We start from the raw sequence: 26,489 nt of genomic DNA, 5'->3' as shown, positions 1-26,489 counted from the left end.
TGAAATTTATCTCTGGCTGCTGGAATTTGTTGGTAACATAGAAATGTGATTTACGTGGATTAAGCTTATATTCTGCAACTTTGCTAGAGATGTTTCTAGTAGTTTAATTCTCTAGGGTTCTTTAAGAATACCATTATATCATTTGCAAAGAGTGATAATTTTGTTTCCTTATTACCACTACTCAAATTCCTTTAGTCTCTTTCTCTTATTGAAATGGGTTTAATCTAAACTCTCACTACAGAAAGCAGGGTCTCTTCCCAGAGTTTTTGTCAACTTTAGCAACATGAAGAGACTTCTTACTCTAGAAGCAAGACGAATGTCAAATTATTGGAGAGGATCTCTCCTCTTCTCTCACCAGTTCTGGAACCCCACCTTCCTGCCTGAAGCAGGCAAAAAATCACCACATGAGGAGAGTCATCGAGTCACTGATGCTCTCCGAGTTAAGTCAATTCTTGCTCAGGAGCATCTCAGAGAGACAACATGAAGGCAATCCCAGCCAATCCAGCCAAGCCATTTTCGCTTTTAATGTTCAGGACTTTGAGCACTCCAGTGATTTTATTATTTACCCCACTTTCACTTTTGTGTTGGCAATTTGCTCAGGCAAGTTTGTGGAGAGGCTGTAGGTGCTCCTAGTGCTTCACTAGTCTTGTTCACCCTCCCATTGTAGAGAACTCTCTGTGAATTCATTGCAGAGTTTTGTTTGCCTTTAAAAGTTAAGTTTTCTGTTGCAATTATGCCCCCAAAGCTTAGTACAAATTCTTTGGATCCTAAGCCCAAGCATATAAAGTCAGTGATATGGCTTAGCAAGAAAAATAAAGCTGTTAAACTTCCTGCCAGAATAATTGAGGAAGTGGGTGCCTGGGGAGGCTCGAGGGGAGTCCTGGCTTTTGCCTCATTTTCAGAGGATTTTCTGGAATCCCAAAAGGGAAAGCAAGAACTGCTAACATGGGCCTGACTCACTCCCTAGAATAAATGTGAGAAATATAATGACCAATAGAAGCAGCCAAGAGCATTTGATGCTCTAGAGTCAGCACGATGGTCGTGAAATATCCCAGGATCCTGCACATAGTTTCCTGGATTTGATCTAGTAGACAGGAAAAATGCCAAAGTTTTCAAGAATGGAAATTTGGAAATCCCTGTGAATGGTTTTGATATCTTACCGCTGATGGGCAAAAGCAATTGGCTCAACCTCTGAGCCTCAGTTTCCTTATGTGTAAAAAAGGCAGGGAGGGTTACACAGTGGGATTGGTCTAGAGGATCTCTAAGAACCTTCTAGTTCTAAATCTTTGACCCTATTATCCAACCTGCTTTAAAATTACAATTCAAGTAGTCTTGTTAAGAGGCATTTTTGAATAGAAATAGGCAAGTTTTAAATTAAGGGTTTTAATAGTTTTTTTTCTCTAAGAAAATACACTTACACATTTATTTTAGTGCTAAACAGCAAATTTGCCATCTACATTTTTGGCAAATATTTTATTGATGCTCTTTTAAAAAATAAAACTTTTTTCCCCCAGTGGTTCCTTCCCTCCCCCCTTATAAGAAGCATAGTACAGCAAAACAAATACATACATTTGCCACATTTCCTCTTATACATTATATTTATGTGATTCTCCTTTCACTTTATCCTGGAGCAGGATATGTCTGTAAAGTGCTTCTCACCAACCTGAGACCACTATATACGTATCTTATATATATATATATATATATATAAATACTGGTTAGTACGAGTTGCCCAGCAGGACCCCAGGATAGCCTATGCTCATTGCCATGCCCCTCACAGATGGGGCTTGGCTCTAATAGGGTTAAAGCGGAGTGGGGCAGTCCAGCCCCTGGCTGACCAGGCAGCTTCATGCCCAGCCTGAGCACAAAGCAGAGAAGCGCGCACCTCTTGCTGCTTCCCAGTCTACATTGGGGGGACCACCACTTCCCCCGTGGCCCAGCAGCCACCTGACCCACATTGTCCCCTGGGTTCTTTTCCCCCTTGGCCCAAAAGCCACCTGTGACACTCTCCCCTGGCTTCTTTACCCCATTGGCCCAGCAGCCACCTGACCCACACTCTCCCCCTGGGTTCTTTTCCCCCTTGGCCCAGAAGTCACCTGTGACACTCTCCCCTGTTCTTTTCCCCCTTGGCCCAGAAGCCACCTGACACACTCTCCCTTAAGTTCTTTTCCCCCTTGGCCCAGAAGCCACCTGACAACTCTCCCCTTTGTTCTCGCTTCTACTTTTATTCAGTGCCCCCTGCAAGGCTAAGTGCCCCCTGGCTGGGTGGTCCCAGAAAGGGTTAAGTGTTCAGTCCCCCAGGATCTATGTCTCCTGAGCCTGCGACCACCTCCTGCCAAGTCCGGGCACCACCTCTGCCAGGCACGGCGGCACCACGGCCGTTTTGGTTCCTGCCTTCACCCCTGGCCATAAGGCTAGGCCTGAGAACGCTTAGGCCCCCCATCGTTGGGCTATCCTGGGCAGGGTACCACAAACTGTACTCGTGTGCGGGGGCCCCACATGGGGCCTTCACTCATATTTGCTCATATAAAGCAATCTCTAGGATGGGCCTCCTCATACAATGAGGCCTTTTTACAAGGTGCGGGAAGATAATATAAAAGACAACAAAAGTCTCACTCTATTTGATTGTGCACAAACACTTGTCTGTATTTGTGGCTTTCTTACACAGGGATAAGCTTGCTCCCAGTTAAGTTTTATCACCATTTGATGGCAACTCATAGCTCACTTGAACAGTCAGCTAATCATTTGGGATTTAATCTTTCCTCCCAAATAAAGTTCCCTTAGACTCCAGGGCCCAAGGGTTGAAGCAAAGTCCCCAGAGGATTGGCAACTGAATTTCATGGACAAAAGCAAAGCTGAGATTTGGGCCCAACGACCCGGCCCGAGATTTGGGCCCAACGACCCGGCCCGAGATTTGGGCCCAACGACCCGGCCCTTGATTTGGGCTTGGCTTTGCTAGACAAGAGCCGGCCTTAGGAGACGGAGTAATGAGCATGTGGTCAGTGATACTACTCTAATAATGGAGAAGTTTATACAAACCACAGAAGTACCATCTTTTTTAACTCTCTTGATAACTTTTGCCAACCCTGAAAAGAGAAACACAAGGTCTAGTGGCAGTGGATTCAGATTATCCGGATTTTCAACACGAGATTGTGGACAGACCATTTTGACCTCTTTGCTTCGGCTTCCCATTACCCAAACGAAGCTGTGCCTACCTCATCAAGACGTGAGAACAAACAGATGAGAAGGAGAAGGTAAGCTCCCCCAAAGGGTTAGATCGCCCAAGGGGACAAGCAGTATTCATAACCATGATACTGGGATGCCAGACAACGTTAGTTTTCCATCCATTCGCTGAGAGGAAAGCCGGGCGCACTCTGCATTTTGGCAGAGTAGATTTGAAAGGGTTCAGAGGAAGGGTAGGTGGACTCCAAAAACCTACTATTCTCTGAAAGAATTCAGTCCAAGAGAGATCTAAAGGTTCTCAAGAATGAAATTCTGAAGACACAAGCAGAAGGCAGCACTGGGTGAGAGCAGGATGGGGCGCGCCGCCCAGGGGCCGAGACTGGCAGCAGGGGCAAGTACTTGTGGATCACTACACCAGAGCACCGGCAGCCCGCAGGAGGAATCACAGGCGACGCTCACAATGATCACGAGTCGGGGTCGGGGGCCATGGAAGCAAAGGAGGTTCTTCAAGAAGAGCGCTGTGGGGAGACTGGGACAGCATGAACCGGAGAGAAGGCTGAGCCCATCTACTCATTCCTGCCTCTGTTTAATCTAGCAGCAGCCTGGTCATGGGAGGGGAGCGAAACACTAGCAGGCAGCCAAGGTAAGGGAGAAAACAAAATCCGTTTCACTTTGGCGAGTTCAAGCAACTGGGCCACAATGAAATTCTGGGATTGGGAAAATTGGCAGATGTGAGAAGTTGACTTGATTGCCTCTGAAAGATCCTGGAAAATGGGAGAGAAGCTGCAAAGCTGGAGAGGGCAAACAAATGTGGTCCCGTTTGAGGAGCAGCATGGGAAAAGGCTAGTTTACACACAGTAAACTCAAATTGCATCAAGCCCATCACAAGTCCTCTTGTGCTATCGTGTGGGCAAGACCAAGAAACGAAGGCTTGAGGAGACTGCTGTTGGGCAGATTGAATTCTGCCCGGATGATCCGACCAGTCATGGACTCCTAAATCTGTTGGGGGAGGCCTCGAGTGGAATGCTCTACTATGTGGGTTGTGCTGGTCAACATTGTGCTTATTTATCTGTGATAAAGGCAGAGAAGTGAGACTTCTCCAATATTCAAATATTCAAGAAAGATGGAGTAGGTGACACAGAGAATGATAGGATCCCCAAAGACCCTAGAAAAACAAACAAAATCTGTGGAAAAAGTTAGGATTTAAACATAAAGTGCTACATTGTAGTCAAAAATAAATCATCAATTGAAAGGATCACGTCTGAGGAGGTGGCTGTTCCTCTAAAAAAGATCTGGGCATCTTAATGGTCTCTAAGCCCAAGAGGTCCACAGTTTGACAAATCAGCTCAAGAACTCCAGGCCCTCCTGGGCTGCGCCAAGCCCGGCCCTGCACGTACCTCCCTCCTCCCCGTGGGCCCGACGGCATTTACCGTTACTATGATAAAATCTGGGTGCCTCGTTTTAGATACAGCATAGATCAACATGAATAGGAGGTCAATAGGACTGATGGGAGGAAGGGAGAACATGCCATATGAGGATTGGTCAAAGGAACTGGGGAGGCTGCTTCGGCTGGACAAGAGGCTGGGGGGAGCACGGCGATCACCTCCAGTTCTCTGGGGGGAGCACGGCGATCACCTCCAGTTCTCTGGAGGGCCCCCGCAGGGGAAGTCAGTAAAGAACAGAGGAGAGTTTCAAGGAGATGCTGGAGAGCCTTTGTCACTGATTCCATACGGCTCGGAGCAGGCTGAGTCCTTTCCGACTCTGAGATTCGGACACTTGATAAGAAAGCATCGACTTGCTGGGTGCTTTCTGAGGGTTCCAATGCAAAGTGTGCTAGATCTCGAGACAAAGGAGGCGAGTTCCAATGCTGGCTCTGTGGGACTTGGGCCACTCGAGCCGCGCTTCCCTCTTTCCCTCATCTGTAAGGTGAGGGAGATGGTTTAGAAACCTCCAAGATCTCTTCCAGCTCAAAATTGAGGATCCAAGCCATTCTAAACGTATTTCTTTGTAAAACGAAGGCGCTCAACTGGATGAGCAGAGAAGCTTGGGAGTGGCGAGGTCCCAGCCTGCCCGGCAGCCAGAGATCAGGCGCGCCTCTACAAGCACTCGGGGCCCGGGGCCGCTCGGCTCCCGGCTCCGTGTCTCGCACTCAAGGGGCCCGTGGCCGAGGTCTGCCGCGGGCCGACAGCAGGACGATTCCCAGGCCCCGAGAGCCCCGGGAGGTGAGGGAGTGTGGGCAGGGGCTGCTCCCGCAGGTGCTTCTCGTCCGCGCCCTTCCCGTCCGGTCCGGAGGCCATCCTCGTCCTTCCGACGCTACGGGGACCCGATGGAGCTGCTCACGCCCACTCTTCTCCCCCTCGTGACCTTTCCCAGCCACACATGTTCTTGATGATGATTCTCTCTCAGCTCCGCCCACCAGCTGAACGATCTCCCCCTGGGGCGGGGGTCCAGTGTAAGCTCGAGGGCAAGCCCCCTTCAGTACCGGGCACGGTGCTAGGCCCAAAGCAGGTGCTTGTTGGAGCCCGTGATTCACGGCCTGAGAACACTGCCCAGAGAACGCCGACTTCTGCCTCACCAACAGTCAGGGAGCATGGAAAACACTGCTTCTTGGAAAGCCAGAAGGCGCTGTGCCCCTCGGGGCAGAGTAACACGGGGAGCCTTATGTCTGGTCCCTGCCCCTCCTGGAGCGGCCGCGAGGATCCGGTGACCAGATGGACATAAAGCGCAGGTCTAGCCGAAGTGCCGGATCAATGGGCGATGACATCGTCGTCAACAACAACAAAGATAAAATAAATACTTACTGACTTGAAGGTCATATATTTTCCAATACTGTCTCATAAATCAATCATTCCTAAGTCTAAACGTGGGGTATGGAATGTGCACAGATTATCAGAGTCAATGAATCCAAGTCCCCTCGGACTGAGCTTCCTGGGCCTGGGGGCTGCACCCGGCCCAGCCTGCTGGGGGCCACATGCCCCGAGCCAGGGGACAGCTCCCGCCAGGGCTCTCTGAAGCGTCAAGTCCCTTCCCAGGAGAGCCAGGAGCTACGACGCCCCAAGGATCTGGAGCTCGGTCTCCTCCGGCAGAGCCTCGTTCTTGCAGTAGATGAAGCAGCTGGCCTCCGTCACCCTGGGCAGCTGGTCAAGGGAGGCCACCACCGTGCCGTGCTCCCGGAGCACCTCGGGGTAGGTGGGGCGGGCGTGCTCGATCCTCAGGGAGCGCCGCACCGGAGTCACCAGCTTCACGCCTTGTTTCTCCAGCAAACCGGGAGTTCTGGGGGAGAGGAAGAAGGGAAGCCCTTGTGCTGGGGTCTGCAAGGAGGGGCCTGAGGGAGGGAGCGACCCCTGCTGCAGAGTCTGCAAGGAGGGGCCCGAGGGAGGGAGCGGCCCCTGCTGCAGGGTCTACAAGGAGGGTCCCGGGGGAGGGAGCGGCCCCTGCTGCAGAGTCTGCAAGGAGGGCCCCGGGGGAGGGAGCGACCCCTGCTGCAGGGTCTGCAAGGAGGGACCCGGGGGAGGGAGCGGCCCCTGCTACAAGGTCTGCAAGGAGGGGCCCGAGGGAGGGAGCGGCCCCTGCTGCAAGGTCTGCAAGGAGGGGCCCGAGGGAGGGAGCGGCCCCTGCTACAGGGTCTACAAGGAGGGCCCCGGGGGAGGGAGCGACCCCTGCTGCAGGGTCTGCAAGGAGGGACCCGGGGGAGGGAGCAGCCCCTGCTTCAGGGTCTACAAGGAGGGGCCCGGGGGAGGAGCGGCCCCTGCTGCAGGGTCTACAAGGAGGGGCCCGGGGGAGGAGCGGCCCCTGCTGCAGGGCCTGCCAAGCCCTCCTCTGTCCTAGCCTCAGCTAGCTAGTGCCCAGCGAGCACATGTGGACGGGCCCACTCGGGCCCACTCGGGTCCTCCCGGGGATGGACAATGTGTTCTGACAACGGGGGGCTTCTGGGCTGGGCCCTGCCCCCTCTTCTCTGCTGCTATGAAAAGTGACAAAGAAGGGCAAAGGCACCTGCTCCACCTGAGGGCCGGAGCAAGGAGCAGCTGTCATCCCACTCAGCGAGAAGCCAACACTGGCTCCTGGCTCCTTTTTCATTGGGATTCTCTCTTCATAGACCATGAGGAGGAATGGACAAGATCAGCAGGAGAAGGGGCTGCCCTGCGCTGACAGTTTGGAAACTTGATCTGTCCTGAAATTAGTCTGGACACTGCCTAAAGCCTGGTCATTCTCCAAAAAAGCCAATGACTCCGGCCTAACATTCAGCTTCCTGCCACAGATGGGAAGGGCGGGCTCCCGTGGCCGGGGCCTACGGGAGCCCCTCGGATTGTTCTCCTCCTCCCTCGGGCCCTTAATGCAGCGTCCCCGGCCCTGAGCTCAGTCTAGGGTCCAGCCTCTCAGCGCCAGCTGGAAGCAGGGGCCGAGGGTCTGGAGAGCTGGGAATGGGACCAAGGGGAAGGAGAGGAAAGATCTGTCCCACCTCCTCCCCCTGACTCGAGCCCGAGCTCAGTGCTAAAAGCTGCGGAGTTAAAGGGAGGACAAGGGAGGCCAGCCCCAGCCCCGAGCTGGCCTTCAATCCTAGCCGCTCCCTCAGCCTCCCCTCCTCCTCTACATCCTGCAGTCTCAGGGCCCACCAGCACTGGGCTGGGGGAGGGGTTTCTGGCCTTCCCTGCTGTCACCATGGACACAATTTCTCAAACCCGGTGGCTAAGTTCTGAGCTGGGTTAATATGGAATAATGCCCCCTCCATGGTGGATTAAGGAGGCTTTGGGGGGCCGGCCCAGCAGGCTAAAAAGCGTCTGTGACACGGCTTCACTGGGAAAACGTGCGGCGTTCCCAATTTTTTCAATCAGAGCTTAATTTTAAGTTTATATTCAACTTGATTTAAAATCTTCATCTTATGGCCAGACGGGGGTGTTAGATGCCCTCTCCCAGTCCCCGCCCCCACTTTTCCCTGAGCCCCCAGCCTCCACGGTCCGCCCCCTCATCGCTCCCATGGGCCTGCCCGGCTCCCGTGAATCCCCCATAATGCCCAGGACGGGCCGTGCTCTGAAAGGCTTCTAATCGATCCTAATCCTCCCGTCAGAATGCTCCAGCTGCCTACTACAGAACTACGGCTGTCACAATGGTGGTCTCTCCCAAGTGAGCCAGGGGCCGTCCGGAGAGCGGTCGCCCCGACTTCGGCAGCGTTTGGGGGAGAAGACCAGGGCACGGGCGCACCCGACAAGGTCCTTACCTTGGCAAGGGAGTGATCTGCAACTTGATGCAGGGCATTAAATGATTGTCTTTGTACTTCTTGGCGATTTGGGGAGTGGCTGCAACTTGCACGTGCTCTCTTGGGATGGGGACCTCGGGTTCTTGGGCCGTCTCTTCCTTTGCCGTCTCTTTCACAGATATAGGATTGTTTTCACTGGTACTTCCTAGGGAAGCTTCCAAGAAGAAAGGCGGAGTTCAAGCCTAGTCTGAGCACAAAAACCCAAAAGCCCAAAGCCAAAAGGCTGCTATAAGGACTGAGGGAAGGGAGGAAGCGGGTTCAGAGGCCTCGGTTCCTGCCTCTTTCCTTCTTTTGTTCCAAGGAGGAGGTTAATGTAGGCTGCTCTCTGTTCCCCCCTGCCAAAGCTCCCCCTTCTCAGGGCGTTTCCACTCAGAGGCTCCGCCTCTGTCCCAACTCACAAGCCCAGATGTGCTTCCCGGGCTCCCGCCTCCCTTTCACCCTTTTCTTTCCTTGGCCACTTGGACGGCTCCTGTGGATGCTTTTGGTATTTGAAAAAACTCATTTCTCTTTGTGAATATCAGGTAAAGAATTTACACTTACAGCCAAGGAGGCCGATAATCCACTATCTAATAATCTAACATCTGCCTCCAGCTGCAGATCTGAGCAAGAAGCCGGAAGATCGGGGCTGACTTTTCAGTGCACTCCCGGGGCACAAGACTATTTTAAGGCAGGAGGATGTAATGGTTAGAGCCAGCTTCAAAGGCAGAGCGACACCTGCTGCCTGTCCCACTTTGGGGCAGATCCCTGAAACCCTAAATGAGGGAGGGCTGAGCTCCCAGGGAGCCCCAGGAGAGCCTTGGGGCACTCCCTAGACCGAAGCAACATTCAACATCGAGGCAAATGGAGTCTGCCGTGGGTGAGAGCACAGGGAGAGGGAGCTCGCCACCGATGACTAAGGCTGCGGGGCGTGCGGTCTGGGAGGCGGAGAGGACACGCAGAGTCATGGCAACTTCCAAGAACTCTCTTGAATCTTACACAATCAACGTGAAAGCTGCCCTAAGGGATGGGAAACTCCACAGCAAAACCGGAGCTGGCCACCACAGAGATGCCTGAGAAATGTCAGGAAATAATGTGCGCCGGGTGAGCAGCAGCCTGCCCGAGGAAGCCCTGGAGCAGAGACGCCGCGGTCACCACATTTCTCAGGGATCTCCTCTTGGTCAGACGCCCATCTGTATCTAGCTCACTTTTATTCCTGTCAAGCTGGAACTAAAAGGCTGTAAGCTATAACTTTAAAAAAAGATCAGCTTTCCTGCTGTCTGGGCAGCCTCCTGATGCTCTGGGTGCTGGTGCAGGCAGAGACGGGGCAGGGGCTTCAGCCTCCCTGATGAAGGGCTCCCTCGGTGCCCTCTCTGTAGCCTTAGGGGGCACCCAGGGCGCTGAGACACGACCTACTCCCGGGGTCCCCCGGGGCCACAGTGAGAGGGGAACCCTCCAGGTTCCGTGGCCACGAGGCCTCAGGGGAAGGGCCAGAAACGTCACACAGCCTTACCTTCTTCTGTCTTCTTGGAGCTCTTCAGAATGTTAAGGACAACATCCCGCAACTCTTGTATTGGCTGTGGGGAAGGAAGCACATGGACATAGAGCATCAGGCAGGGTTCAAGAGGAACAGAGAGACAAGGGCCTTTCTGTGTCAGAATCCTAGAAATAAAATGTCCTCAGGGACCACACACACACACAAGCACACGTATACACACGTACAATTTATTCCTGTCAAATTGTAATAAAAATCCTTTAAGCTATGACTTTAATGAAGGAATAAAGGCAGCACAAGAAGCAGCCAGGTTTCTCTCACTTTTAGGAAGGGAACATGTTCCTGAAAAGTAGATTTTCAAAGGGCGTTTGTGTAAATTGCTTAGTTCCCCCCAGACTTGCATTATCAGATTGCAATGAGTTTTTCCCAGGAGCCCCGCTGCCTCTCTGGCCCGGCTCTGGGAACTGAAATCAATCCTGGCTCTGAAAGAAAACGTCATAGAATGGAAGAACTGTGTTCCAGGTACATGATGGGCATGGAGGGCTTGGAAAACCAATTACCCAAGGGGCCAGGGGGCTACAGAACACCTGGCCCTGCCTCCCTGCTCTCCTGCCCTCCCTCCAACCACTCATCCCAAACACACCTCTGTCCTGACATAAAATTGGGTTTTAGAACCTAGGTTCAATTCATGCACAAGGGAGACACATCCACCATCCTGCGTGAGCCTTTAAAAGCAGCCAACGCCCTTTCTATCTCGATAAGAACATTTCAACATTCCAAAATTTCCATTCTTTCTCCTACTGGGGTCATTTCATGCCTCGGCTCTTAATGGCTCCTTTGGTCATGGTGTCCAATGCATTTGCTTCCTCCTCTCAAGGCCTCTGAGGGGTCACTTGGGCCAGTCTGTACGCCAGCTCTGGACAGCTGACCAAGAGGAGGGGCTTAGGGAGAGCGATCCCCAGGTGAGGGGACTTTTTCAGACATCCATGAAGAGGGGCAGGGGTTTCTATCTGAACGGGCAAAGAGAATACACAGATCAAGGAAATTAAGAGCACTCAAGTCATTCGGGCTTCACGGACTGGCCAGCCTTTTTGGGAGTGGGCTACACGGATGTGCCGCTATCACAAAGGCTCGTAGAAACAAGGCAGGTTTTGGTGTCAGGAAGTCTTCCCGAGTTCAAATCCCACTTCTAGTACAAACTGGTGTTATTTAACCTGCTTAATTCTGTTTCCTTATCTGTAAAACTAAAGGGTTGGAATAAATGGCTTCTGAGGTCCCTTCCAGCTCTGAGGCTGTGAGATTTGGGCATTCCTACTGTGTAGGGCCCATCCTCCCTTCTTGAGAAAGACTCCATTTCGCTCATGGTATAATATGTGTTTAAAAACTTTAAAACTCTGATCTCCAATAAAGTTGTGAAAGTCTCAGATATCGTATAGTCAGTACACGCTTTCACAAATCACACCAGGGAGTCTGACTCTACACAGATGCTGTTCTGTTGCATAATTAGACTTAAACTTTACGCCAGACAGTGAGATATGTCACATTGCTAAAAACCCTCAAAAACTGGTTCTGAGAAACTTAAAGAGCTGAAAAGTGCCTTGATGATCCCTCAGATTTTCCTTTTATTTTAGGGGTGGATGTATCTCCTCTTGGTGGTCTGCTTCTCTTTAAGGAACAGAAACCTGCAAGTTGAGAGATCATGTAGTGGAAAAGAATGGTGAAACTCACTTCTGCTCACTCACATGTAGTCTCTCAAGTACCCAGAAGGTAAAAGGTACAAGGGAGAAGGGAATAAGCATTTATTAAGCACCTAACGTGTGTCAGGTGCTGTCTGTACTAATGCTTCACAAATCTCTGAGAGTCTTACAAGCAGTCCCTGAGATGGTCACCCTTCTTTGAATGTGCTCTACGACAGGGACGGACACCTTTCTTGGGAGCAGGGAGAACGTGCTCACGTGAATTCTGTGGGTAACAACACAAGGTACACAGAGAGCCGAATGCTCACCTCGGCCCCACAGCGAACGGCGGCCTCATACAGCCCTATCACCTCCGAGCTGTCTTGACTCGCCAGAAGCTTGATCTTGCAGATCCAGAACGTGGCAAACTTTTCAGCCTCAGGAAAACCAGAGAGAATCGCCAGGATCTCATCAGAGCGCGCGCCCTAGGAGGACAAAGACCCCCTCATTCAAACAATCGCAATACCCCCTAGTGATGCTATGACAGAAACAGGCAAGTTGACTCAGGCTTGACCTGTATGGTTTGGGTTTTACAATTGGTTAAGTTTTGTTGATTCCTTGTTTTGACATCACAGGCATTTCTGGATGGACCCTGACTTACCTGACAAGGGATATCACAGGCTGTTTTCAAAGTCCTCTCCTTCTCTCCACTTTCCACCCCCTTTTATTGGAAGGAAGGAGATGACACGGTTCTGCCCGCATCATCCTAGCTCTTGGTAACCGCTGCTTCCTTTTCTAGTTATCCACTGACTGCCCTTTAATAACATATTCCAAAATGTTGCCCAGGATTGAAGTCAAGTTCATTGGCCTATATTCTCCTTGTGCCCCTTAAATGACAACAATAAGATTTTCATCTTTTTCTTGTTGGCTAGTAGCTCTCCCATTACCCATAACCTAAAAGAAGGGACAAACACTTTTCTAGGTAGCAGGGAGAAGGCTGGTTTTGGGAACGTGCTCATATATTTGTTGATAGTTTCAAAATTGTTTGTTATCCTCCCTTTATCACCAATATAGACCCCCCCGTTTCCCCTCCACCTGGGCCGTCCCCTTCTCCCTGGAGAGTCACCTCCCACCCCTCTCTTCCTGGAGAAGTCTTGCATTTGCAGCTTTAATCACTTTAGTTCTCACCATGACCAGAAACTCCTCTCCTCCTCCTCTTATCCTAAGCCTCTTATCCAATGGCAGCCCCTGTTCTCGGATCAGGGTCCCTGCAGGTCCTTCCCTTTTCCATTAGTCCCTCCACCAGAACCATCTCTCACGCTAGTTCTGTAGTTTCTGGCTCTTTAAATTAAGATCTCCCCCCCCACCCCCAAAAACACATATAACATCTTTCTTGGTTGTAGCCATAGGGGGTGCAAGCCTAATGCTCCACATTAGTGAGGAAAGGGCTCTTCCACAGAAACCCCCAAATGCATACAGAGCTCCAACTTAGTCCCACTAACAGCTACATCGAATGTGAAAGGAAGAATGATTCTGCTGGTCAGCTCTGGTCTATCTATAACCCTGACAGGCTGCTCTGCTCAACCAGGAATACTGACTCCAATCTTGGTGGTCTGCTTTCTCTTTAAGCAACAGAAACCTGCAAGTTGAGAGATTGGGACCCTCCCGGCTCCTCTGTGGGCCCTTCACCAAGCCCCAAGGCGGCTTCCACTCACCTCTTCCACGAGCTTCAGGCACTCTGCCAGGGTGTTCTTAATTTTGTTGGAGAGATCCAGCTCTGTTTTCTTGTTTTCCTCCTCCTCTTTCATGCTTTTCCAGAAGGAAACATTTAATTTTTGCACATTTTGATTTTGTGCTAGAAGTTTCATAGGGGGTCGTTTATAAGTCTTTCCTTTGGATGCCAGCCATTCTTCAAGCTTTTTCCTGTTGTGTGGTTAAAAACAGAAAGCTAAAGGATGGTTCTCTGAGAAGGGGAAAGGGACAAGGGATAAGGAGTAAAGCTGATGCAAAACCAGAAGAGATTAATGAAAATCTGGTTGCCTCTCCCCCTTCCTCCACCACCCACTTCCCCAAGGAATATGCAGGAACTCTTTGAAATTATCATTTGATGAGAATTTCAATCCAATGCCTTCTAACAATAATGGCAGGCAATAATAGGCACGCTCTATGCACTCGTTGCCACGTAGATGCCAGGGCCTGTAAACAGTCCATCTAGGATATGTGGCTCTCTTGAACAGATGGAGAAAGCCACCTACACCCAGACAGACGGTGGGAACAACACAGTATTTTTACTTTTGCCTTTTGCTTGCTTTTTGTTTTCATTTTCTTTTCCTTTTTGATCTGATTTTTCTTGTGCAGCATGATAATTGTGGAAATGTGTATAGAAAAATTGCACAAGTTTAACCTATGTTGGATTATTTGCCATCTAAGACAGGGGATGATGGGAAGGGAGGAAAAAAATTTGGAAGACAAGGTTTTGTAAGAGTGAATGTTGAAAATTATCCATATATATTTGAAAATAAAAAGCTTTCATTAAAAAAAAAAAGTCCATCTACGTTAAGATGCAAATAATCCCTCATTCTTTTCTGTAGGGCCCCTCCCTTTCCTCTGCAGTGCTTCAAGCTCCTCTCTATCTCAGTGCCAAGCCTGTAAGATTTCATGCTGACCCTGGGGTTCTTTAAGAGCGGATCAAGCTCTTGGGTCACCAGTCCTGCCCTCCCTGCTGGTCACTCCCAGACCGCCAAGGAACCGTCCTCGGTCCCCGCCTCACTCAGAGCCTCCGATTGCCTCTCCTGACAAGCCCTTCTTTATCCTCCTGTGCCCAATGTCACTTTATATTGCGAACGTGTTGGCTCTGACTTTGTCCTGCTCTCTCTCTGCTTCCAACTCCACTCGCTTCTCTCTCTGGAGGCCTCCAATCTCTCTCCATTTCTGGTCTTACTGCCCCGGGCCTCAATACCACCTCCTACAGGGGCCACTTAATGGGTCTCGACCTTCTCCAATAACGACAGCTCCCCACTTCTCCAGGTTTGCTAAGCACTTCACAAATGTCCGTTCCTCCCAATCACCCTGGAAGGCAGATGCCATTATTACCCCATTTTATAGATAAGGAAACTCGGGCAAACAGGTTAAGTGACTTATCAGGGAGCTGAATTTGAACCCAGGCCGGCCTGATCCCAAAGCGCCATCCCTCTCCCCTCTGCCGCCTGGCTAGCTGCAGGTCGCGGCTGGTGCCCCACGGCCCTCCAGGAGGGACAGTCTGCCCCAGCCCTCCAGGGCGGCCTCTGTCTCAGGTCTGGGACCTGGGCTGTCACCTTCTCCACCCCCCCAAGTCCCATGCTTCCTTTGGCCTCCAAGCACTGCTCCTAGTCAGGAGGTGAGGACGGCGGGCAGGCTGAATGCTCCCTCAGGCCGGGCTCCCCCAGAAGCCCTTGCTGGTCCCCACTGCCAATCCTAGGTGTCTTGTATGGACCTGGGCAGTTTCCATGTGGGGCCGCCGGGTGGCGCCCGAGTTCACAGAGCACAAAGACTTCCTGAGTTCAAATCCCGCCTCAGACACTTCCCTAGCTTGTGACCCTGGGCAGATCACCTACTCCTGTCTGCCTCAGTTTCCTCATCTGTAAAATGAGCTGAAGAAGGAAATGGAAAACCCCTACAGTGTCTTTACCTAGAAAACCCAAAATGGGGTCGTCAAGGGTGGGACCTGACTGAAAACTGAACAAGTTTCCCTCCATCGCCCCTCCCAGAATGGCAGCCTCTGTGCCCTCAGCACTTAGCACAGGGCCTGGGTTGGTGCTCAGTGACTGACTCCCTATCGTGTGTGTGGGGAATGTGTGGAGGACACCAGAAATCAGTCGTGAGCTTAGAGCTGGGGACGTGGCCCTGAGCTCGGGAGCTCCACCATTGCGGCTCCGTCCTTGCCAAAGGAGCAGCTGCCGGGGGAGGGGCGTCCTGGGCCTCTGAGGCCTGTCTGCCCTCCCCCCCCCCCCCCCAAACCTCTAAGACTCAGGCTCTCCCCAGCTTCCCGTACCGACCCAACTTGTCCAATACCCTCGGCGTACGAAGAGGCTAAGACCACTGGAGGCCTTCTGGGCCCTTCCCACGGTGCCCTTTAGCTTTGGTATCTACAGCCTCAGGTCATCTCATGCAACTTCAATGCACAGATGAGACTGACAGAAAACCTTTCTGACCAATGGTCGCACACGCACACACACACACACACACACACACACACACACACACACACAAAACACAGACATACATATATGTCAACTCTCACCATGTTTGCTATCCTATGTAACAAACACCAATATAGGGACAGCTGGGGGTGCAGTGTTTAGCGCACCGGCCCTGAAGTCAGGAGGACCTGAGTTCAATCTGGTCTCAGACACTTAGCACATCCTGGCCGTGTGACCCTGGGCAAGTCACTTTACCCCAATTGCCTCAAAAAAATAAACACCAATATAGATGAGATCAACAAAAACCATTGTGACAAAATATATAAACATAACACACACACACACAATGCAGAGGTATTGGTCAAAAACACTTGGAGCGTTGAGTCTTGGTTGGACCCAGTTAGTGTATGTATTTAACTGTCTCCCTCACTTTAAATTTCTTTCCCTGCACATCTTTCATTCCCCCACCTTGTATTCCCTAGGGAAGGCAGCGGGGTCGCTCGCATTAGCTAATAATCCCCGGTCTCTGCCTGCCTGTGACGTCAGGGTGCCCCAGCACCAGGCTGGCCCACATATTGGCCGGAGTCGCCGGCGGGCCGAGCAAGGCCTGGGAAGCCCCAGTTCAGCCTCTCCGAAGGGATATTGCTAACCGCCTTTTCAACAGCTCTTGAGGTCTGAAGACCTCATTGTTTTGATTGAGATGTGACTTTGCAGTTGGAATTAATCTGCCGACTCCAAACCCAGTGTTCTTATCCATGCACTACGACCACTTCTCTAGAAAGAGGTGTGAAGGAAGTCTTATTGTAGGAGGAAAAAAGAGACACAAATTTGGAGATGGGACAAGATGGGACAAGGGGCCTCACAAAACCTGGCTCCAACAGAATGTAGAAGGGGAGAGGTACAAGAAGGGCTGGAAAGGAACAGATGGGATAGACTGTGGAGGACCCTTGAATGCCAGGATCAGTTCATTCTCATCAGTGGGCAATAGGGAGCCATAGAGAACTTCTGAGAGTGACGTTGTCAGAGTAATCAGTTAGGACGATTACTTAGGCAGTGGTGGGAGGGACGGACTAACCTGGCATGGACTGGAGGCGGGAGGGCCACTTAGGAAGTTTTATAACTGTCTACTTAAAGCTAAATTGTATTTTGTTCAATATTTGATTGCAGAAAACACAGATTTTACTTCTCATGAATAATAGTCATCACTATTACACAGGAAACAAATCCTCAATTAATTATCTAGGTAACAGTAGTCATCACTTACCTTATCTTTGTATACACATTGATTTTATGAAACTGTCTAGTCAACTAATTTTTAAGAGGAAAAAATAATCAGTATCTACACTTACCGTATAAATAAATTCTCCTCATCCCCTGAATTCATTTCTGACCAATGGGAATAAGAGAAATACGGATATACTATTATATGGATCATCACCTCTATGGATTTGTGTATAGCACTGCCCATTTTAGGATGCCATGTTTTCAGAGACTAAGCCCAATACCTTCGATCCTCCTCGTTTTTCTTCCGCTGGATATTCGGCTTGACTTGGGGGACAGAGGCGTCAGGCAAAATCGGCTCTCTTACTCCTTCTTCACTCGTGGTCGGCTTTGTCTGGGTGACACTCTGGGGCTGAGCTTTGGGGTTCAAGGCTCTCACAGCACAATTCCAGGGCACAGGTCCCTTGGCCTTGGAGTCCACAGGCTGTGGCTCTTTTTTCAAGCTATAACTAAGCTTTGGGGGGGGTCCATAAGGGTTGCCTTTCGGGGTGCCACCTACCAACTGAGTCTGTCTCGTCACAGTCCTCAATGGCGGCGCCATCACCGACGGCTTCCTTTCAGGAAAAGGCTGCACCAGCTTTAGATCTGGCTTGCCGTTATCGTGCCTATTGAACTTTGCTATCTGCGGCACCATCGGGTTTGTCCTCGGGAGGCTCCTTTCTGCGGTCTGTTTGTTGATGCCATTTTCCTGTAACTTGGCTCCGCTGCGACCCTCTTTCTCGTTTTCGTTGACCTTTCCGCTCTCTCTCTTCATCACCAGTCTCCGGGATTCCCGAATCCTGGCAAGGCTCTGAACCAAGTGAGAAGGAACCGTCCTTGGGTGCTTGTCTCGTGGTCTTTTGCAGCTCGTCCCCTCGGGAATCTGCTGGCACTCTCCCGTGGGCACCCAGACTTGAATCCTGTGAACAAATGGCTTGTTGACTTGGTCTTTCAGCAGGACACTGTTCTCGGCCCCCTGGTGCACAGCTTGCTTTGGAGCCAGGCCCCTCTTGCTGGGACAGTCTGAATTCTCCTTTGATTTAGCCGTGCTGCAAAGCTCAGCTTCTGGTTTTCTCTTCAGCTCTACCAGGCTTGGCAAGGGACAGTTCTCTTTGTCCGTCTCCTTCGGGAAGTCGCCTAAGGACTGGCTCTCAGCGTGGCCCTCGGCCGCAGGGTCCATCCACCCGCCAAGTCTGCGATTTGTCATCTTCTGCTCTGCAAATCTTCTCAGACACTGGGTCTCATGTGATGGTACAGACCTTTTGGCCGGCTTGTACACAGCAGAAGATGCTATTTTCTGCAGCTGGCAGATTTGGGTATTCCTTGAGAGTTTACAGTCTGGCTTGGAGGAAAGGGAACCTGTGATTGGTCCTTTCCCCAGAATTTTTGGTGCTGCTGGTTTTGGCCTTTGGGTTCCATTGACATTGGAAGATCCCGGCTGGAGTACATTACCAGTGGACCTTTCAGCAGCACACGGGTGGGTCCATTTAAATGTGTCATTTTTTGGTCTAAGAGTCTGAAAAAAAAAGCACAATGCAAAAAGGATTACTACAATCTATTCAAAGGCAAAAAAACCAGTGAAATGTCTAACGGCCTATTTTAGTTTGGAGAAAATGAGGCTATTTCTCATCTATAGGCAACTTGTGGAGCTCAAGCACCTACCTTTAGGCTCCACTGGGACTGGGCAAGGACGCCTGATGCAGAATCTACAGAAGTGAAGCCATCTGTCTGTGTCTGGGCCACACTAGGGGCTGCGGGAGGTCATGGAGAATGCTGACAAGACGGGGTACTCCCGGGCAGATCACACACCTGACAATTACCTCCAGTCTGCACACAATTTCCCCTTTCTCATCAGCTGACCCTTTGCTTCTTGGACCTTTTCAAACAACACGGGGCTCCTCGAGGGTGGACGCCGTTTCCCTTTTGCCTTTGCCTTGCCATCTCCCAGCATAGTGCCCGACACATGATAGGGCCTTTACTAAAGCTTGCTGAAGACGCCTATAAGGAATGATCTCGCCATCTTGCTGCCAAGACCACTGCCCGTCTTGGCTCCTCTCTCAGTGACGGCATCGCCTTCTTTAGTCTCTAAGGCTCAGCATCTCAGCATCACCTTTGACTTCCCTGCCCCTTTGCTCTCTCCCATCAATTAACAATTTGTGTCCATTCCTCCTGTGTAATAGCTCCTCACTGAAGCAAAATGCTCCAATAGCAATATAGCTTCCTCCCCGTCCTGTAGTCACCACCCTCAGTCAGGTCCTATGACCCCCATGGCTGGGATATTGCAATAGCTTCTCAACTGGTCTTTGGATCATTATTTTTCTTTACCTCCCAAGCTTCTTGGAAATCCATTTTCCTCTTCATTTGTCCAAAGAATAAAATATAAATTCTTTGGCAAGGCATTCGGGCTCTCCATAGTCTGGCCCTCAAAGTTTCCAGTCTTTTTTCCCCATCACTCACTGACATGAATTTTTTATTTTTACCCACCAATGATCTACTACTTATGGCCAGCAAGATTCCATGTTTTTCTGTTTTTGTGGCATAGCTATAACAGTAACAATAATAGCTAGCACTTGTATAACACTTTGCAAATATTTCACTACATCCTCAAAATTAGGAGGTATATCTATTTTAGAGATATGAAAACTGAGGTCAAGTGACTTGCTGACTTGCCCAAAGCCACACACAGCTAGTCAGATGGTTAATCAGATCTTCCTGACTCCATGCAGGATTCTACCCTCTGTGCCACAATGTTTGATAACACTCTTACCTTCTTTTCCAGATCAAGATCTAGTTTCCCTGCACCAGACATCTGCCCCTTTTCTATACCACTCAAGCCGGCAGTTATAATTTCCTGCCTCTTACTACGCTCTTTTCATGTCTGTCACACTTTATTTTTACTATATTATAAACTCCTCAGGGGAGGGTACATATCTTGGAATTTTTGTGTTCAATTCAATAAACCACCTCACCTACAATCTCATTATATACAACAAATTAATTCAGAAAGTATCTTAATAGTGTTTAGTGACTTAGAAATCCCAATAAGGAGACCTTATTTTTCTGTAATCTTTGGTACAAAAGCAAAGCTTTTAAATTTTTATTAGCATTTGAAGTTAGGTATATATATTTTGGGGAAATTTCTGCCACAAATATTTCTCCAGGTTATTGAATTTTTCGTACCAATGAGCTGTGGGTCATTTCAAGACTGTAGACATTTGTGATCAAAAATCCTCTATAGCCAAATTTCTAAGAGCCACCAAGGCTGAAAACATGGAGAGCAGTTCTGGGGACCTTGGTAAGGCTGATCTGCTCATTGCATTATGGTCTCACTGGGCCTATAAGTCTTTAATAATAAAGGAAGTACCATGACACTCCAAATAGTTAAGCAAAGGACTTTTTGATCTCTATAAAATATTCTAAAGTAGATGTTAAAAAAATTTCTGTGGTTTGATGTCTATATACACATTTACAAAGTATAGAAACCACCCTGTGAAAATGACAGGTCCTAATGGAAGGAGGCAATTTTGACTTTATAAATGTCACTGGGACTTGGGATGAGACTCTCCATTGGACTTCGACTCTGGAAGGGTGCGTGCTATTCAAGGGAGTGGGGCAAACATTAAAAAGATATATTTATGTGAGGAAACGCAGGAGAAAATCCTGTGAGGTGGAATGAAAACTTGGGACACTAAAGTAAGAGTAGCACAATCTTATTAAGTTCTTGTCGGTCAGTCTAGGAGCCTGAACAAGGAAACCTTGGATGAACGTGGGCATAAACAGAAGGCTTATCACTGACTTACACCACAGACCACTTTGACAGAGGGAGTGACTAGTTGAAGACACTTGAATCCAGATCCTAGGCCTGGTACAGAATTGATGGAGCAGTTGTTATCATCTGGATATTTAGAGCAAAAAGTGGAACAGCTAAGGATCTGATTTGCTTTTGCAACATTTTTGTCCTTCAAAAGTGGAGGAACTGAAAGAGAAACTTCTCTTCAGGATTTGATTCTCATCTATAAGTTTCTGGGGTATATTTGATGGGAGAGGCTTTGGATTAAGTGGCCAATCCCTCATAGAACCTGTGCCTCCTTGATTGCTTAGCTCGTGTGCCAATGGACCAGTCAAGGTTTAGCTCAACTGCTATCCCTTAGCATTGGAAATGGATACATTTGATATCTGTGGACATGTTCCTCATAGTCCTCATTTTCTTAAAGTTAACTTCCCACCTACCCCTCCGCATCCTCATCCCCAGGAGGATGTTTACTCCTTGAGAGCAGGGACAATTTCATTTTCGTCCATTTCCCTAGTATGTAGCACAATGTGTAGCATACAGTAAGTGCTCAATAAATGCTTATTGAAAGAATGAAAAAAATTCTAAGCACATATTTTGGGAGAGCAGATTTGAAAGGGTTTAGAGCAGAGTTTCTTAATCCCGGGGGATGGGTAGGGGGAGAGGAGTGTGTCTGTGAACTAAAAAAAACAAAACAAAATCCCAAATAACCCAAACAACTGGTTCAATATAATTGGCTTCCTTTGAAATCTTACTCATTTAAATTTATTTTTGAATTTTACTATTTTATTTTTTCTTCAATTACATGTAAAAATTTTAAATCTTTTAAGTTTTACAATTTTGAATTCCAAATTCCCATTCTCTCTCTCATTTCCCCCATATTGAGAAGGCAAAACAATTTGATAAAAGCAATGCATGTGTAGTTATATACAAAACATATTTCCGTATTAATCACTTTGTAAAATAAACACAAAGAAACCCAAGAAAAATAAAGTTAAAAAAAAAAAAAAAACCAAACCAGTACACGCTTTGAAATGCATTCTGATTCCATTCTCTGGAGGTGGATAGCATTTTTCACCATACGTCCTTCAGAAGTGTCTTGGATCTTTGTATTGCTGGGAATAGCTAAGTCCTTTACAGAAGATCACTGTACAGTATTATGTATTGTAAGTATTTAAAAACGATTTTGAGAAAGGGGTCCTAAGTGTCACCGACTGCTATGAAAGAGGTCCATGCCACTGAAAAGTCTATAATATAGAGCCCTTGCTTTAGCAAAAGGCAGGCAGGATCCAGTGAACTGGGGGAGTCAGCCCTGGTTGATTGGGAATGAAATCCTGAAGGCAATTCTCAGGTAAAGGAAAAAGGGCAATTGTGCAAGAAGCCCAGGTACAGGGAAAACCCCGAACTCCAGCTTTTAAAAAATGTGTCCAGGAGCTGGAAGGCTGGGTGATGAAGGAGGCAGAATCATGTCATGGTCTTACAACAGCCATCATCAGTGATGCTAGAGTTTAGACTGAGCGGAGGCTGGCAAGGAAGGCTGCGAGTAAGAGAAACTCCGCTGAGAAGTGCCAGGGAGGTGGTAGTCCTGCTGTGGGTGGGACTCCACTGGCTTCAGGGTGGGCTGGGGGGAGAGGGGCCACTGTGGGACAGCCAGGTTTGATGAAGTTCAGGTGAATGAGTGGGCCCCTTAAGCTTAGCTGGGAGGAGGGAGCCTCTGTCATGTGGAAAAGGGGTCCACTTATTCAGCCGGATCATGGAAGGGAAAACCAGCAGCAGTGTGGGGAAGGGGCAAAGACGCTCAAAGCTGCAAAAACTGCTTCCAGCAGCATTTAGATCTACGCTACTCCAAGGAGGGCTGGGCAGTGTCCGGAGGTAGGAGGACTCTCCTCTCGAACTCTTCAAGTGAAGGATGACCATTCTGGGGGGAATCTTTTCTAAGTTGTTGGGCTACGTGGCTGGAGCAGGATGTAGGGGAGGGCCCATCCAATTCTCAAATATTGCAATTAATTTCTACTTACAGATCTAGAAGTTGGTGGCTTTGAATATAGTTTCTGGTCTTTGAGATAAGGCCTGGAGAAGAGGGAAAAAATAAAATCAATCTCAAGATCACACGGGAACTAAAATGTGACACTCCTGTTTAGATGCAGAGATGTCTCTACATATGAAGTCTTGTATCTTAATTTCTAAAAATCATCCATCCTATTAATCAGAGTAATAGCTCACATTCATATAATGAATCCAGGTTAGCAAGGGATATTTCAGAGATTATCTTGTTTGAACATCACAACTACCCTAAGAGATATAGGTGACCATTTTACAGATGATGAAACTGAGGCAAATGGGTGAAATGCCTAGCCCAAGGTCACACAGCTAGTATGTGTCTGGGACTGGATTTGAACTTGGGTCTTCCAAGGGCTCATTCAAACAGAATAGATGATCATGTCGTTTCTTAGTGTATTTTCTGTGTCCGTGGTGCAGTTAGACCATTTCACTTATGGTCATCAAATACTTTCACTGACAGATCTAAGTAGAATAGCCATGAGGAATTAAACAACATTGAAGAGTTCAAATCCAATTTCGGCCTGCATGACCCTGTACACATTTAACTTTTCTAGGCCTCTGTTTCCTCATCTTGAAAATGAGGGCTTAGGTCCCTCCAGCTCTATGGCTGGGATCTCATGAATACTATTAGTAAAAAGGGATGTAGCCTGGGGCTGGTAGCCGTTCTTCACAATCCATCTCCAACCCCTCCATCGTCAGACTCCTGGAGCTGGCTTGAATGCTCCCCTGGACCTCTCCATTGATCCATTGGTCTTCATCTTCACCCTTTTTTACCTCTCTGCAGCACCAGGCATGGCTGACCACTTTTTTCTAGGTCTGCTATCTCTCCTTTCTGCATCTGTGGGGCCCTTCTATTTTCTGGCTCTAGTCCTCAGTATTCTTTGTGGGCTCATCAGATACATTACACCCCTTTCCTTTAACTCATCTTTCCCGTGATTGCCAATGGAACCTGATCTTGCCACTCTCTTGTGTGGGGAGCAGCTCTCTTGGCTGCTGGGATAAGGCCTAAACTCCTGTGTTTGTTTGGCTTTTAAAGCCCTTCATTATCCAGCTCCTGTCCCTGGCTGGACTGTATTCCCTTCCCCACCTCCACTTTCCTCAATCCATAGGAGTCTAGTCCTACTTTGGGCACTTGCTAGGATTCTCTTCCTTCTGGGAAATTATCCTTGTACACATGTCGCATTGACTTTTCAATGGATGTATTTTTCCCTCCAAATGGCAGAAAATGACTTTTCTTGTTTTGTATTCCTCATACTCAGCAGAGCCTAGTGCTCAAAAAAACACCTGATGATGCATGACTGGAGTGTTCAGGGCTGAATATGTAATTTGGGGAATCATCTGCACAGAGATGATCTAAAGGACTTTGAAGAAGCCTTCAAAAGAGAGGATAGAAAGGAGGATGATCCAGCAAGGAACACTCGAACATCAATGATAAGCTAGCAGGATCATCCATCTGTGTAGCAAAGGATCCTGGGAAGGAATGGTCAGAGGGGAAGGAAGAAAACTCAGGAGAGCACGGAGGGTCAGAGGATGTGGGAAAAGGCAATAGCCAAGAGAACCAAGAACCTCAGAGAGCTTAAAAAGAAAAAGATTGAAGAAGGCTATTAGATTTAGAAGTAAAGAGTAACCTGGTAATCCTGAAGGAGTAGCTTCAGCCAAGGAATGGATGGATGGAGGACATTCCCTGCAGAGTCTGGTAAGGAAAGGGAGGGGGCCGTTTTCTGGAATGGATGCAAGGTCAAGGAAAGGCACCCAAACTGCAGCCACATGTGATCTCTCTTTCAAAGAGAGAGAAAGGAAATGGATGAAATGCCTCTAGGGTTATGGGGGGGTAATACCCAGTTGTAGAACCTTTATCTTGAAATTCCTAGAATGTCCAGGCCTTGGCAATGGGCCCCAAATGAGCAAAAGCAAACAACCAGAGGAAAGGAAAGCAAGCAGTCTTAACACACAAGCCATCAACAAGACAATGGTTCAGAGGTGGGAATTTTAGGCAGAAGTGATCAATAGTGTTCACACACAGGCACACTCACTCACTTGGTGTTTGGGCATTTTAGCTTCCCTTTGGCTGCTAAATACTCCTGGAGCTTTTTTCGCCGCTCTTCTGCAAGAACAAATTAAAAAAAAAAAAAAAGAAAGAAAAAAAAGATATTAATTTATAATTTCTTTTAGTCTTCTTCAATTCAAATAAGCTATCATATTTCTGGGCTCAAACATCAGGATGCACTGTCCTTTATAGACAGTAGAGAGAATGTGGATTTGTGCTAAGAGCCCCAAGTTCAAATCCTAACTCTGCTACTTATCATCTGTGGGACCATGGACAAGCCCAAACCTTTCTACCTCAGTTTCCTCAGCTGTAACAATGGAGCTCATTATAGCACCAACCTCCCAGGATTGTTGTGAGGGTCAAATGAGATAATACTGCTTAGCTCAGTGCCTGGCACATAATAGGCACATTATTGTTATTGTTATTGTGAGGATCATAATATGTGTAAAATGCTTTGCAAATTGTAAATGTCAGCTCCAGCTAACGGCACGAGAAAGATCACGGCCCCATCGATGATGTGTTACAATGTATCACAGTAAAGTGACGCGAACTGCAATGGAAGTAGATTAATAATGTAATTAGCTTGGGACTGTGATGATGCAGTGACATGATAATTAAGGATGGTTATGTTGCTAATATTGCTAATGTGGCGGAGCACCTCGAAAGCCCCTCCCGGCTTTAAATGCCTACACCTGTGCCCGGCCCACTTCGGATGGGCAGGTGAGTTTGGAATGGCTCTTTCTCCCCCTCCTGCCATGCTGACAGGGGTCACTGACTGACCCCTAGCCCTGGCCTGGGGCATCATGAGCAGGCCACTGCCGCGGGGGACAGAGCCCTAGTGAGGTCAGCTCATGGGGCGGGGCACGGGCTCACTAGCGGCCATGCCGTTCACGTCCGGACCCAGGAAGTGGCCTTGGGTGGGGGCAGGGCTGGCCCTGTACATTTTGAGCTCAAGTATTGGGGTGAGTGGGGGGACGCAAGCAGATCTACCAGGCCCCCAGTGGAGAGGTAAGGGAATAGGGGTTGGGGGTCAGAGGACCTAGATTCGAAACCTGCCTCTGACATTCGCTCCGCGCTTAACTGCTCGGAAACTCAGTTTCCCTTCTTGGACAGGGGGTCCAGGGGGACCCGAGGCGGGATGGGGGCACACCTCCCTCGCCTTCCCAGCCCGGGCTTGGCGGACACTCACCTACGGCCGCGGCGTGGGCCGCCGACCCCACCATGACTCCCGCAGCAGCCTGGCCTCAGGCAGCGCTAGGCTCCGGACTCTCTCCAACGCCCACCTCCCTCTCCTTTATCATTGGTTGCCGTTGTTTTGAAACCGACCAATGAAAATCCTGGAAGGGATTCCGGGCTACTGGAAACGGACCGTTTGACGATTGGCTGTCGCGTCACTTTGGCCCGCCTCTGGGTCTCGGTGATTGGAAGAAGGGGCAGTTCGGGGCGGGGCGAGTTTGGCTTGCGGCGGACGCGGGCTGTTGATTTCAGTTAACTGCCGGGTGGTGGCGGGGCTGTACTTGTGGCTCGGCGCGCGAGGCCGGGGGAGGGCGGGGAGTCGGACCCCGGGGG

The 26,489-nt window shown here is 49.2% G+C and overlaps 1 protein-coding gene across 1 annotated transcript; it reads right to left on the bottom strand.

The window, feature by feature from the left end:
• Positions 1–1,367: 1,367 nt before the first annotated feature.
• CKAP2L (cytoskeleton associated protein 2 like) lies at positions 1,368–26,212 on the bottom strand. Its single transcript, XM_051974516.1, has 9 exons — positions 26,110–26,212; positions 24,911–24,977; positions 22,831–22,882; positions 17,268–18,538; positions 13,300–13,507; positions 11,914–12,069; positions 9,927–9,990; positions 8,399–8,591; positions 1,368–6,456 (listed from the first exon to the last, which is right to left on the bottom strand). The coding sequence occupies exons 1-9, from the start codon at positions 26,141–26,143 to the stop codon at positions 6,228–6,230; spliced, it is 2,274 nt and encodes a 757-aa protein (XP_051830476.1). The 5' UTR covers positions 26,144–26,212; the 3' UTR covers positions 1,368–6,227.
• Between the last annotated feature and the right edge of the window lie 277 nt (positions 26,213–26,489).

The sequence above is a fragment of the Antechinus flavipes genome, chromosome 2 (genome assembly GCF_016432865.1).
Source record: "Antechinus flavipes isolate AdamAnt ecotype Samford, QLD, Australia chromosome 2, AdamAnt_v2, whole genome shotgun sequence".
Lineage (NCBI taxonomy): Eukaryota > Metazoa > Chordata > Mammalia > Dasyuromorphia > Dasyuridae > Antechinus > Antechinus flavipes.
This window is presented reverse-complemented; position numbering and strand designations above follow the sequence as displayed.